Here is a 14,751-nt window from a genome sequence, read left to right on the forward strand (position 1 = left end):
TTTAGCTTTGAAAACAAGCACCTCCTCATGTTTCAGGATTTGTACTGGCCTTCCTTTTTTATTGAGGTAAGTGAACTAGAGTCATCTATTATGGAGCAAATGGTAAGTTTATTTTTGTGAAAAATGATGTTCATAGTCTACTGAGATCTGGAGCTTTGACAGTCAATAATATGCATATTAGTAGGTACAGGCGAGCTGGATATTTTGTTTTCTGTCTTGATTGATGTGGATGTAAAACAGATGGTGGTCTACACGGCTGGTGCCCCCAGAATTGTCCACAGCCATTCTGTCTTGTTTGGTCACTTACTGCATAGACTATTAATACAACACAATGGCATTAAATGTGTATTTATGTCTCAAAAAATAATCATTGCTTTCATTTCTTACAGCCAGTTTCCATTCTCCTCACAAATGGAAGCTGGGAAATCATGTCAGTGACTGGTTTCTCTCTCCCCCACCCATTCTGTGTTTTGCATTAGGCATTGGTGAAGGTCAATGTGAAACTAAAGCCGATGCTGGATTCAGTGGCTACGAACAGAAGTAAGTGGGAAGAGCTGCACCAGAAAAGGCTGCTGGCCTCTACCGCCTCGCCCTGCCCTGCCAGCCTCACTATGGCCCGGGAGGACAGAAACTAAACCCACAGGTCAGCTTCTGCTGCAAAATGACTGCCGCCCAGAGGGCCAGCTTCAGTCCAGCCACATCGTCCTTGTTTCTTTAAGCTCAGTCTGTCCGCAGGCCTCGAGGATGCCCAGCTTTCCCCTTGAAGTTTGGTCGACAGGAGTGCGGGCGGCTAGAAGGACAGAGGAGGGCTAGGGGCAGTGAGGGTGCCCCAGGACCTTTGACTTTCCCTGAGGCTGGGCAGAGGACACACGGGCTGAGATGAAGGCTCTGGGCGAGCCATCGTGGATCCAAAGACCTGAGGACTCTGGGCACGGAACGGTGACGGCGTCATTAACACTGCTTCATTTTGTCTATAGCTCTTCCTTTTGCTAAAAGCTAAATGCTGCCTGCTTTTGCATCTTCTCCCTGAGTGTCTTTTTGTGCCAGATGGTCCCAAGAATGGTGATTTGTATTCTATAGAGGTATTTTTAAACCTAAAGCTTCTTAGTGATAGATCCAAGCCTTTAGAATTGTCTACCTAAAAGTCAAGCTCTATTATTCTTACAAACACCAGCCAATCCCAGTTTTCCCCAAAGAGTTCCATGGTAGAACTACAGCAAATGTGTTGATCTGGTCAGTGGTTATATAAGATTCATAACACTTCATTGGGATTAGGGTCCCCTATTTCAGAGTTTTTTATTCAACCTTCATTGTAGACTACGCCTTCTCACAGAAAGAATGTATTAATAGACTTTAATTAAAGATGAAAGGAAATCTATTGTGGATTTACCACAAGTGACAGATGAACATTTAGGAACTATTTCCAACAGTGACAGACCTTTCATAGGACAGAGCAGAGCCATAGAGACTGAGCATTTACTGCCTTGAGTTTTCCTAGTGATGAGTTTTGGTATAAAATTCAAGGTTACTGCCAGTAAGCAGCTTAAAGCCAAATGCAGGGGTCCCCAATTTTGGACTTTCCCGTACATATAAGAAAAAATCCTTGAAAGGTTAAGGAAAGACCTGGGCAGCAAACACAGGCTCTATAGGAAAAAGTGAGTCTGATCAATTTAACTAAGCCAGGCTTTTATAATATGTAAGAATAAATTGTACTCAGTAGATGGAATGACTAGAAAACTGCTTTGCTCCCTCATTTTACCTGAGAGACTAAAGACATTGTTCAAGGTATGCTGGGCAAGAAGATAGACGCCTATCCCTAGCTGTGGCTCTATTGATTGGATGACTTTGATCAAGTCATTTAACCTCTCCCTGGCTGTTTCTACATCCATAAAATGAAATTACGTTAGAAAATGGTTTTCAAACATGTCTTAACCTTAGAGTTTTGTTCAAATAAATCTTACAAGGAACCCTAAGATTGAAAGCCTCTAAAAGCTGAACTCCTCTGTTTGAAGCAGAATTGGGGGACCCAGAGTCCCTGCAAATCATCATCTTTTTGATTACAGACATGGTGGTCCATAAAGCAGATCTGAAGAGTTTGAAAATCCCTGGACTAACTGAACTCTGAGGTCCACTGCCACTCTGAAAAGTCTAAAAACATTTTTGTCTTTGTTACTGGTCAGTATCAGTTAACTATACTGCTCAAATGCTAGAGAAATAGGAGCCAAGTTCCACAAGAGACATTGTTTTCCTGGCACACAGTAGACATTAGGGGAATGTTTAAAGAATGAATGGGTAAATTAAGGTACCAAAACTGCAAAGGGGGGAGAGTAGGTAATCACAGAGAAACAGAAAGTTTCTGTACGGTAAGAAATGAAGTAAAAAAAAAAAGTTAAAACCAGGCAAAGAGGAAAAAGAAAAAAGGTAGAAGACCAGTAGAGGAAAGATAGGTGAAAGTTAGTCCAAAAGAAGAAAAACGGCACTTCCAGTCCCCCAAAATGACGATGTAGAATCTTGTCATCAACTGCTTAGAAAAGAGAGACACTTGAGCTGGGAGGGGTTTTACATTGGAGAGAAGGAAGGAATGGAAGCCCTAAAGATAATGTTCCTAGCTACCCTTTATAGCTGTCTCTGCAGGGCAGACTGGAGAAACTAGAGGAGAAAATGCACGCAGGAAAAATGGCCTCTGCAGAGCAGGTAAGAGGAGGTTGTTCAGATTTATGGATTTTATTAAGCCAGTTTTCCGAGCTATAAAAGAAAATAGCTTCTGCTGAGTTGTCTCCTCCTTCAGGTGAGGAACAAAGGGTGGGTGGGGCTAGGGACAGATCCTTGTCTGCGACATCATCGACATCATTGTGTCTGCTGCCCCAGAAGCACTGCAGGTGGATCTGGGTATTGTGCCTCATTATGTTTATATCACAAACGGGAATTGAAAACCAGTCCATGTGAGGCAGAGATGAACCCACATCTGTTATCGTCCCCAGCAATAAATAAATAAATAAAGAGCCTAGAAAGAAGGATGCCGCCAGTCCATCTAAAGCAAAATGTTAAAACATGTGCTTTATGACAAAACTGGACCCAGGTCTGGCAGACTGCAAGAGCTCCCAAGGACTGCAGCTACCCTGAACATTGAGGCTGCGTATTGCTAAGGGGAACATAATTTATAGCACAAACCCTACAGCCTCCACTAAGGTTGCTTTTTCCTCTCATTTCCTTGCCTTTTTATTGGCTTCACTGCACAGTTGCCAATAGCAACATCCACTGGTAGCGAGGGGAGTTCAACACCATTGCAATACGGTGGAGCCCTGACAATGTCAACCATCAATCAAGTAGATGTTTGTAATTGCCTCCATCTATTTCTCCTGTCTCGAGGTTTCTTTCCTATTGTGGGTCAGAATTCAGAAACTGCTGACTAATGCTGTGGGTCTGCTCCTCCACAACCATGAAGCAGCGCAAACGAAGAGAAACGGCCACCCTGGTGCCAGCAACCCCGGTGGTTAGGGTGTTTAAGGTATTTTTAATCCCTTTTCTAATAACTTACAATTTCCCAAAAATGTGAGGTATGTGTAGTTATTCATATATTCTTCGCTTCCAAATTAGATAATTTATCCCATCCCTGATTATTAATGTTTACTTTCTACTAGGGAAAGGCATTTGAAATATGAGCCTTCTTATTAAACAACTCCAAAATGGCCAGATTATGTTTGCTTCTTCAGGACTCTGGACATTTACGGTAGAAATGACTCCATCCTACTTTCTCTGTGGGATGTCTTTTTTCCTGACATGATACTTGCTCTTTTCAGTCAGGATGCAGATAATACAGGCACTGCCTACAAAGCAGCCGTCGGTTCCAGGGAGGAGGGCCAGCCCGCCCCTATGTAGAGGGAGCCACCCAACGCTCAGTCCTGCCCTGGCCAGGGCCTGGACCTGTAACCATGGGACTCTCCAGGTCTTTCCGTCTGTTTTAAAAAAAAAAGGCTTTAAAAAAAGCATTGACTTTTTAAAAAAACATATTTATTTAGGCGAAATACATATAACATAAAATTAACCATTTTAAAGTGAACAATTCAGTGGCATTTAGTACATTCACAGTGTTGCACAACCACCACCTGCTTTTATTCCGTTTATTTCCATACCAAAGGAACAAGCTGTACCTTTTTAACATTTCCCAAATAACTTTCTTGTTCACTCTTTTCAAATATAATTGTGTCTTACTGAAGACAATTAAAAATTACATACATTTAAAAACCTTACCACAGATATGTCTGAACCTGCCTCTAATGATCATGAAAGATAGGTCATCAGAATGACTTTTTAAAAATACATCCTTTTATTTCATAAAATGACAATTTTTTATTATTCCATATCACAGAGACCCCAAAAATGGTAGCCAATTTAACTTATAATTTATAAAGTGAATGAAGAGAACTTACAATTGTATTCTATGTACATTTTCTCTGTATCTGAAATCTTAGCTATCTATAAATATCCAGGTATTTCATATTTGTAAACCTGTTGTTTTAGAAATAATCTTTAAAATTGTGTTAGTGTAACAACATTATCTAATATTAATGCTATAAGAAGTCAGTTCCTTTTTTCTTGTATCAAAGTTTATCACACTTTATTTACTTACCTTAGATCATTAAACAGAGTCTGCCCAATTTACTTTGCAGCATAATTATTTAAAAATATTTTTTTCTGCAGACTCTTATGAATGACAGAAAGGTAAAAAACAGTTTCATCCCTAATAACAGTGTGAATCAGTTTCCTTCAAGGAAATCTAAACATATTGGGGAAAGATTTAAATCTAGAGAGAAATACTTTGGTTGGGAAAAATAAAAGCTCAATGATGATTCATTAAAACAACAAAACAAAACCTAAGTTGGGAACCTAAAATCTCTGACAATATCACTGTAGTAAAGTTTCATTATCTGCTTCAGAATAACAGTCACTAAAAACACATGGTTTATTCTGCCAAGTGCTGTAAAGAATTCCCAAACTCAAGTGTATTGATAAATTGAAAGATTGAGCCTGGTTACAAGAAGACCAAGCTTTTATAAGTTTCACATGTGAGCAATAATAGAATAAAATACACAAATGGCAGAAATAAAATGGGGGTGTATCTGTAGAATTTCATGATGAGCATTTGGAGTCAACAATGCCTGATGTCATGCTTACATTGTTGATATTATACCTTTTCTTCAGTTTGCAATTTGGGATTGTACATCTTCTCTGATTTAATTTTGAACATTCTTGCATGTTTGGTACATTGCTTAGCAGTGCTAATGATAAGTTGTTTATCTATGTAATGTGTCTACACCATTGTCTTTTGAATGTATAGACTGGTATAGAAATAATATGTTTATTAAGTAAATGAATATTTGTTGTGAAAAGAATGTATTATTTAAGGTGATCATTTATCTGTGTTCATTTTGTGGGTATATTGGAATCTCAGTATTTTTTTGTTTTAGTTTAGATTTGGACTAGATCATATTTAGATGAATTTTTTTAAGGAAACAGCAGAATGTTGAAATAGGAGTCTAGATTTTGTTGATCTTCATTGCAGAGGGGATTGCTTTTACCATTTTATTTTGATGTACAATAATCTAAAAAGGATCCCCTACTGATTTGCTTCCTAATTATTATTGTTTTACACAACAGAAGGGAAATATGTCTTCAATTGAGCCATTTGAAGTCATTCCCTTTATGTAGATTTCCCAGTCAGATGTTTCATTATAAGAATACTATATTATACTATATTATCAGAATGCTTGGCCCCTTCACCAGCAACCCATGTTTTTGAAACAGTCTGCTTTAAGGGATCTAAATGTCTTTGTTTTGTTTTTTAATAAAATGCTTAAAGATTACTTAATGCTCTGGAATAATCATTCTTTATTTCTCTTGAGAAGGGTGATTTAAAGGCTGAAAGAAAGGGGCATGCATTAGAATACCTACAATTTAAATTTGGACTGTCAGTTTAACCCATTAACCTTGTCTGGGTCTGTGACATTTGCCTGTATGAGAGGGATAGCGGGACAGACTTGTCCATGTAGCATTCTAAAGACAACAAAAGGTTCTTAAAATTATTGAAGTCTCTCTGGAGGTGGAGGAGTCTGCAGCCGAGTGCTGGATTCCTGTGTCCATTACAGATTGCTCAAATTTGCATGGGCAATTACACAGGGGATCGCATGAATGCAGGGCCGCCAGCCACACTGACGCCATACAATTACACAACGGCTTCGGTGCTTAAACTTTAAAAGTCTTACACCATTGTGCCTGTTCTATTAGAACAAACTGCAGCAAATGATCCAAAGCCAATTCAAATGACTGGAGAGGAGGTGCCTGAGGGGAGGGGGGTGGGAAGAGGTGCAGTGTGGCCCACTACCGGCCATCCTGAGCAGTCGCCAGTTCCCACATACCTGCCTGAGCAACCACCAACTTCTTTGTGTTCCTCGCTTTTAAAGAAGGGGAAACAATAAAGACCACCTAATTCACTGAAGGGCTGGAAGGATTAATGGGGGGAGTTAGGCAGAGCAGACCCCCGTCGTGGTACGGAAAGCACTACATAAACACAGGGGCTCAGAGTGGTCCTTTTGTTTGCAAGGTTGGTTGACTGTTTAAGTGCCAGCATCCTCTGTTAATACTTTTTTATAAACCATATAAACCTGATAAACTAATTTAGATAATAACATCAGAAACCCCATGGAAACCGAGCCCCCAAACTGGCCATCTTGCAGAAAAAGGTTTGGGATAAAACTGGAGAGAAAACAAGTGGAAAATGGTTTTGCAGATCTTTCTTTATCAAGAAAGATGTTTTCCACAGCTCTGGTTGAGATGCTCACAAGTCAACATATTTACCAACAGGAACTGGTTATATTTACAGGATAAATAAGAAAACAATCTCTTCCAATTACTTTAAAAGAGAATGTCAAACAGATTATACATGAGATCTTATCATCTCATGTTTGGCCAGCAGAAACATAAACACATCAAGAACCAAACATCATACTTTAGCCTGTATATATTTGGAGTGAATGGAAATCTTCCATGAGGTAAACATGGCTCCCACTCAGGAGTAAAAGCTGACTTGACTCCAAAGCATTTTCTCAAAGCTGAATTCTGTTCTACAAGTCCCTCAATCACTTTTTTGCAATAACCAATGTTTTCCTGTTGCTTGGATTGATAAATACACTTACTTTGGATATATGCTCCAGGTTTGCAAGATTCTATTGGAAACAGAACAATCCTTTGTGACATTTTACAGTATTCCACCTCATTTATTGCTAACCAAATTTCTATCATTAATTAAAGGGCCTTCTTTCACCCCACCCCCACCCCCCAAAATACTACTCTATTCCCCAGCTGCCTATCAGAGACTAAATAAAAGTCTGTCGATCACAGCAGCAGTGATGGCCATGCCAATTTCACAGTGGGATTTGTGGACTCATTTCATTTTGAAAATGACCCTGCCCTCCATCTGTCTAAGCCGGATGTCCTGCTTTTTTCAAGCCAGGCCTCAGGAGCAGCATCACATGAAATAGGGATGAAGACACAGAACAGCCTCCCTCCTGCCCACTTCAGCTGCTACACTCAGAGATATGTACCAGCCCAAAGAGGAGAACCATCAGGGATATATGTACAGGGATCAGAGAAACTGAAGGGAAAGCAGAAAGTCTTAGAAAATAAAAAATTTCAAAAAGAAGTCATTTGAAGGTGAATGCTTTCATGGCACAAATACAACTGCAAAACAGAGAGTAAGGCTAAAGATATAAAAGGCACTTTCTTGTTCCCATGTTCCATCATCTTACTATGATTTAATAGCAAACTAACCAAGGTAACAGCTCAGTCCATAAAGAATTTTAAAATATTGAGCATGAGTCTCTAAGGGATAGGTGTAAACCAGGCGAGAATAAAGAAAAAGACTCCCCTCTTCCTGATTATTGAGTAGCACTAGCATCCCTCCATTCACACTCCTCCTGGTTTGAAAACCCTAAAGGGCTGCAGTTGGAGTTCAGGTAAGAAGCAGTCTTGGGGTGCAGTTACAGTGGTCATGCTTGGCTGATTTTTCTTGTCATCTTGGGTGGTTCAGAGCATCACTCACCCACTCTGAAATGGGTGCAGTTTGTCCTTTTCTTGGTAGTGATGCAGTGGGAGGCTCCTTATCTAATCCCACAGAAAAGGACACAGCTCAGGCAAACTTATCCCTAATGAAGTATGAATGGGTACACAAAGTCAGTTGCTTTATGAGTACTCAGAGGCCTACTGACATCTCCCCTAGCTTTAACAGATGAGTAGGTGCTGCACCACTCCACTGGTCACTTCCAAATGTCTGCTTACAACTGCGTATCAGGTTCAGAAGTTCAAATTGGTTGTTTTAATGGGAAACAACCAACAAATTGGTTGTTTTAACAGCAACAACAACAAAAGAAAGACATTAATAGTCTGCAAAATTGGGCCCTTGACATGATACATAGATTGGCTTAATTCATTAGCCACAATTTCCTAATGAACTTATCTTTTGGCTATGATGACTCATCTGCTTAATACCAAGCTGTGTGGTCTTGGAAAAGTAACTTAACTTTTCTTTACCACTGCATCTTCATTTGTAATATGCAGATCATAGGGTGGTTATTTAGATTGGAAATAATATATGTAAATGGTCTAACACAAGTACCATACAATTTGCTGGAGGTTGGTTCCAAAATTTATATATAGAAAAGATTCGTGGGCAACAGTATTACGGAGGCAGCTAACTTGCATGGAAATCTTTAATTATTTGGCAAACACATATTTTACTTGGACCATATTTATCTCGGGGTTAGAGGCTAATGGAAGACCGGCAGAGACAACGCTTCTTACTGGTAGTGAATTTCAGAGTTCCAGCAGAGTGGATAGGACCAAGTTTAAACGCCAACATCTGCTTAGAAATATGTATTTATGAAAATGGGGGCAGAAGATGCTTGAAACTAAAGCCTGTCCTGTGTCAGTTGTAGGTGCAATTCACAGGACTCTTTCCTCTCGCCAAACTTTGGAAAAGGCTAAAATGAGTCCGGGTAGTTGCACCATTCTGTTCTTAGAAAATATGCCCTTGAGGGAAGTTTAAACAAAACCTACTCCATTCCGGGAGAATTTCAAGGCGACATTTTCCCTTCTCCCTCCCTGTTCCTATCACAAAAACAAAACGCGAAACTACCAACTTCATTTGTATGTACCGCAGAGTATACCGGGCTCAAACATCCAAGGCACTTCGAGCTGTAAACCTGACTCGGTGAGACAGGGACCGGGGTTACACAACGGACACAAATGACAATCCCCACCCTTAATTAGGATGGAAGGACCTAAAACCCGCAACCTCCAAAGGCCGCAGCTCGGTCCCTCAGAGACCACAACTCCCAGCATGGAGCGCGGCCACGTACGGTGGGCGGCGCGGCCGGGCAGTGCCTGCGGGAATAGGCACGCCCACTCTGATTTTCCGGAGGCCTTCTGCTAGGCCGGTCCCCGACCCAGGCTCCCCGCAGTTCGCGGTGTCCCGGATACCAAACCTGAAATTGAGAGAATCCCGTCTGTGACACTTTCTAATCTTAGGCGATTGTTTAGACTTCAAAATTAACTTCCGGACAAAATTTTGCACTTTTCCGTTTCCGGTTGCCCTGTTGCCGTGGTAACAAAGACGCCCAACATTTTTGGCGGTTATGGCCGGGCTAAGCGGTACGCAGATCCAGGAGGGGGCTTTCACCGCGGCCGTGTACCGGCTCATCCGGGATTCCCGCTACGCCGAGGCGGTGCAGCTGCTGGGCGGAGAGCTCCAGCGGAGCCCGAGGAGTCGCGCCGGCCTGTCACTGCTGGGCTACTGCTACTACCGCCTGCAGGAGTTCGCGCTGGCGGCCGAGTGCTACGAGCAGCTGGGCCTGCTGCACCCCGAAGTAGAGCAGTACCGCCTGTACCAGGCCCAGGCCCTGTACAAAGCCTGCCTTTACCCAGACGCCACCCGGGTGGCCTTCCTCCTCCTGGACAACCCCGCCTACCATAGCCGGGTGCTTCGCCTCCAAGCCGCTATCAAGTACAGCGAGGGCGATCTGCCCGGGGCGCGGAGCCTGGTGGAGCAGCTACTGAGTGGGGATGCAGGGGACGAGAGTGGGGGCGAGAGCGATCCCGACAGCCAGGTCAACCTGGGTTGCTTGCTCTACAAGGAAGGGCAGTATGAAGCGGCGTGTTCCAAGTTCTCTGCGGCTCTGCAGGCCTCGGGCTACCGGCCTGACCTTTCCTACAACCTGGCGTTGGCCTACTACAGCAACCGGCAGTATGCCTTAGCTCTGAAACATATCGCGGACATTATTGAGCGTGGCATCCGCCAGCACCCAGAACTAGGTGTGGGCATGACCACCGAGGGCATTGATGTTCGCAGTGTAGGCAACACCTTAGTCCTCCACCAGACTGCTCTGGTGGAAGCCTTCAACCTCAAGGCAGCCATAGAATTCCAGCTGAGAAACTACGAGGCTGCCCAGGAGACCCTCACTGACATGCCACCTAGGGCAGAGGAAGAGTTGGACGCTGTGACCCTGCACAACCAGGCCCTAATGAACATGGATGCCAGGCCCACGGAAGGATTTGAAAAGCTGCAGTTTTTGCTCCAACAGAACCCCTTTCCCCCTGAGACTTTTGGCAACCTGTTGCTTCTCTACTGTAAGTATGAGTATTTTGACCTGGCAGCAGATGTCCTGGCAGAAAACGCCCACTTGACTTACAAGTTCCTCACACCGTATCTTTATGACTTTCTGGATGCCATGATCACTTGCCAGACAGCTCCTGAAGAGGCTTTCATTAGGCTTGATGAATTAGCAGGGATGCTGACTGAGCAGCTCCGGAAACTCACCGTACAAGTACAGGAAGCCAGACACAATAGAGATGATGAAGCTGTCAAAAAGGCAGTGAATGAATACGATGAAACCCTTGAGAAATACATTCCTGTGTTGATGGCCCAAGCAAAGATCTACTGGAACCTTGAAAATTATCCAATGGTAGAAAAGATCTTCCGCAAATCCGTGGAATTCTGTAATGACCATGATGTATGGAAACTCAATGTGGCTCATGTTCTGTTCATGCAGGAAAACAAATACAAAGAAGCCATTGGTTTTTATGAGCCCATAGTCAAGAAGCATTATGATAACATCCTGAATGTCAGTGCGATTGTGTTAGCTAACCTCTGTGTTTCATACATTATGACAAGTCAAAATGAAGAAGCTGAGGAGCTGATGAGGAAAATCGAAAAGGAAGAGGAACAGTTCTCCTATGATGACCCAGACAAGAAAATCTACCATCTCTGCATTGTGAATTTGGTGATAGGAACACTTTATTGTGCCAAAGGAAATTATGACTTTGGTATTTCTCGGGTTATCAAAAGCTTGGAGCCTTATAATAAAAAACTGGGAACAGATACCTGGTACTATGCCAAAAGGTGCTTCCTGTCCTTATTAGAAAACATGTCAAAACACATGATCGTGCTGCGTGACAGTGTTATTCAAGAATGTGTCCAGTTTCTAAAACACTGTGAACTTTATGGCAGAAACATACCTGCAGTTATTGAACAACCCCTGGAAGAAGAAAGAATGCATATTGGAAAGAATACAGTCACCTATGAGTCCAGACAGTTAAGAGCTCTAATTTATGAGATTATAGGATGGAATATGTAGTAATGTATAAAATAGATTAATCACAATGATTTTGTTAACTGAATTTGGCATTCTTATTTCTGAGTTCAGCCTTTGGCACTTTTATATATTTTTTAACATGTTGAACTTTGTACACTTTAAAATTATAATAAAAACTAGATAAAATTTCGTTTTGGGAAATATCACAAAATGAGATGTAATGAGAAGAACCTGAATCCTAGACAAATTGATGAAAAATTTCCTATGAGAGAAATTTTTCTACCTGTAATGCCTGTGTTCTCTCTCTTTTGTTATCTTTTTTTGCTTTGCTACATTTTGAGAGGCCCTTGCATGACAAGCACAGCATTCATGGACTAGGCACTATTCAAGTCCAGAATAGTGGACTTGAAGTTCATGTAGAGCACTTCAGTAATTCATATAGAGGATTTCTGTGCTTCAATAATTATTTTGGGGCTTGTATGCTCCATTCTCGCAATTTGCTGTCATAATTAGTAATAATGCATCTTTTTGCATAGACATAGTAATAATGCATCTTTTTGCATAGGCTGTTTGGCGAGGGTGTTCCAATACTGAAATACTGTTTTATCTTACAAAAATTCCTTATTTCTAAGTTTTTTTAATTGTGCAAGATTAAGTGGGAACTCTTGCACCTTAACAAAATGATGGTACTATTGTGTACAACACAGTCAACAAAAAACAAAACAAAACGCATTTCCATGGTTTACTTTTGCTCTATTTATTAATAATTTGAATATATGAACAATCTTTGCTCTTTTTTCACATTAACTATAATCGTTGATCTTTAAGAGTGACTAACAGCAAAGGTACCTCTAGAACTCTTTTTTTTTAATTTATTTTTTATTTTTTTAAAAAGATACTTAGATTACACAAAATGTTACACAAAAAAAATAAGGGATTCCCATATGCTCCACTCCCCACACCTCCCATCGTTCCCCACATTAACAATTTCATTAGTGTGCTACGTTCATAGCAATTGATGACCACATCGGGAGCATTGCCACTAAGCATGGATTATACTTTACATTGTAGTTTACACTCTCTCCCACTCAATTCTGTAACTAGAACTCAATTTTTAATTCCTACCTCATGTTGCAATTTAGGGCATGTTAATGCTATGGCTGTTTCCATGTTGTAGGCTCTTGGATAAGAAAAATATTGTTCACTATTCTCATTACCCTACCAAACTCTGTTCCTACTGACATCACAGATTGAATGGTCAGTTACAGGATTTTGAAACCTTATCTGGTAGATTCAGAATGCCAGTTTCACATTCACATCCCTCCCAGTAGAGTTTCTCAGTGGGAACCCAAATCCTATTTATGCGATTCATTTTCTGAGCTCTGCAAGAGCTTTACTTTTTTTTTCCCTACCCCTACCCCTTTACTCTTCACAAAAGTAACTGTCAACTCCCACTTGACATGTCTTAGAAATAAAAAGTATTAGGTTGATTCATATGAAATTGCTGTTTTGAAAGTGTTTGACCTATGGAGCCAACAATTTCTAATAGTTCAGCCTATTACCTTTCCACTGAAAGGATTCCTACTATAAGGAGGTGATTTTTTTCTTTCAAGGAGGAAACACTAAGCCACATAGGAACATAGATGAAGTATGCTCAGCCTCATCCTCTACAGCCTGACATCTTTAGATGCTGAAATTCTGTCGGATCTATAAGGGAATTTAGCTCATTGTGTAGTTTAATGATTTATGGCACTTTTACTCTATGATTTGAGCTGATACATTTATCCAATTCACGGTAGTGATTTCTTATTCAGAAGAAAAGTCCAGAGAATCTTTGATTTTACATGTATATTTGAGGAACTTTTCCATTTGCTTACGAAGTATAGGGAACATGTAGTGTCCTCCTCAGTTCAGGAACTTCTCAATCGTTAGGCGGCATGTAAGTTCCGGCGCTTATAAAATATTTTTCGCAGTTTTCTGTTTCCGGTCGCCCCGTTGCCATGGTAAAAAGACAGCACAACGTTCTTGGCGGTTATGGCAGGTCTAAGCCATAAGCAGATCCCGGATGGGGAGTTCACCGCGGCGGTCAGGGCATTGATGTTCGCAGTGTAGGCAACACCTTAGTCCTCCACCAGACTGCTCTGGTGGAAGCCTTCAACCTCAAGGCAGCCATAGAATTCCAGCTGAGAAACTACGAGGCTGCCCAGGAGACCCTCACTGACATGCCACCTAGGGCAGAGGAAGAGTTGGACCCTGTGACCCTGCACAACCAGGCCCTAATGAACATGGATGCCAGGCCCACGGAAGGATTTGAAAAGCTGCAGTTTTTGCTCCAACAGAACCCCTTTCCCCCTGAGACTTTTGGCAACCTGTTGCTTCTCTACTGTAAGTATGAGTATTTTGACCTGGCAGCAGATGTCCTGGCAGAAAACGCCCACTTGACTTACAAGTTCCTCACACCGTATCTTTATGACTTTCTGGATGCCATGATCACTTGCCAGACAGCTCCTGAAGAGGCTTTCATTAGGCTTGATGAACTAGCAGGGATGCTGACTGAGCAGCTCCGGAAACTCACCGTACAAGTACAGGAAGCCAGACACAATAGAGATGATGAAGCTGTCAAAAAGGCAGTGAATGAATACGATGAAACCCTTGGATTGACATCTGCATTTTAAAGAGTAGATTTTTGTATAAAGAAGTAACCCTAAACAGCCGTTGGCATCTTAGTTTCAGGTAGTTGGAGAGGGTATGGCATGAGCCGATGGATTGTTGGAGTGAGTTCATCATTCTCTGGTGACTAGTATGAAAATGATTTCTAGCCTGTGACTAGACCACTTCTCTATCAGCAAATTAAGACCAAATCTCAATAAAGCCTGCTCTATACTACCATCTCAGGACAGACTGTGCTGTCACCTTGGTTGTATTCCTCTACATCATTTTTTTCAGTCCTTAGATTTCTGGGTCTTTTTTTTTTTTCAAGATTTATTTTTTTAATTTATTTCTCTCCCCTTCTCCACCCCTCCTTTGTCTACTCTCTGTGTCCATTTGCTGTGTGTTCTTCTGTGTCCGCTTGCACTCTTGTCAGTGGCAGTGGGAATCTGTGTCT

The 14,751-nt window shown here is 41.5% G+C and overlaps 2 protein-coding genes across 2 annotated transcripts in view; both read left to right on the forward strand.

Moving 5' to 3' along the window:
- PDE11A (phosphodiesterase 11A) overlaps positions 1–5,866 on the forward strand; it is a 482,125-nt gene extending 476,259 nt beyond the window's left edge. The window contains exon 20 of the mRNA XM_058300593.2: positions 480–5,866. Coding sequence (XP_058156576.1) covers positions 480–635 — 156 coding nt within the window. The 3' untranslated portion in view covers positions 636–5,866. The remainder of the gene's footprint in view (positions 1–479) is intronic.
- On the forward strand, positions 5,836–14,542 carry LOC101423596 (intraflagellar transport protein 70B-like). The gene has a single exon (XM_058300595.2). The coding sequence runs from the start codon at positions 9,690–9,692 to the stop codon at positions 11,685–11,687; it is 1,998 nt and encodes a 665-aa protein (XP_058156578.1). The 5' UTR covers positions 5,836–9,689; the 3' UTR covers positions 11,688–14,542.
- Positions 14,543–14,751: the final 209 nt, after the last annotated feature.

Source organism: Dasypus novemcinctus, chromosome 7 (genome assembly GCF_030445035.2).
Source record: "Dasypus novemcinctus isolate mDasNov1 chromosome 7, mDasNov1.1.hap2, whole genome shotgun sequence".
NCBI classification, from domain to species: Eukaryota; Metazoa; Chordata; class Mammalia; order Cingulata; family Dasypodidae; genus Dasypus; species Dasypus novemcinctus.

What these genes read in the sequence shown, in the direction of transcription:
- LOC101423596 (XM_058300595.2), top strand. Translation starts at nt 9,690, where the DNA reads ATGGCCGGGCTAAGCGGTACGCAGATCCAGGAGGGGGCTTTCACCGCG.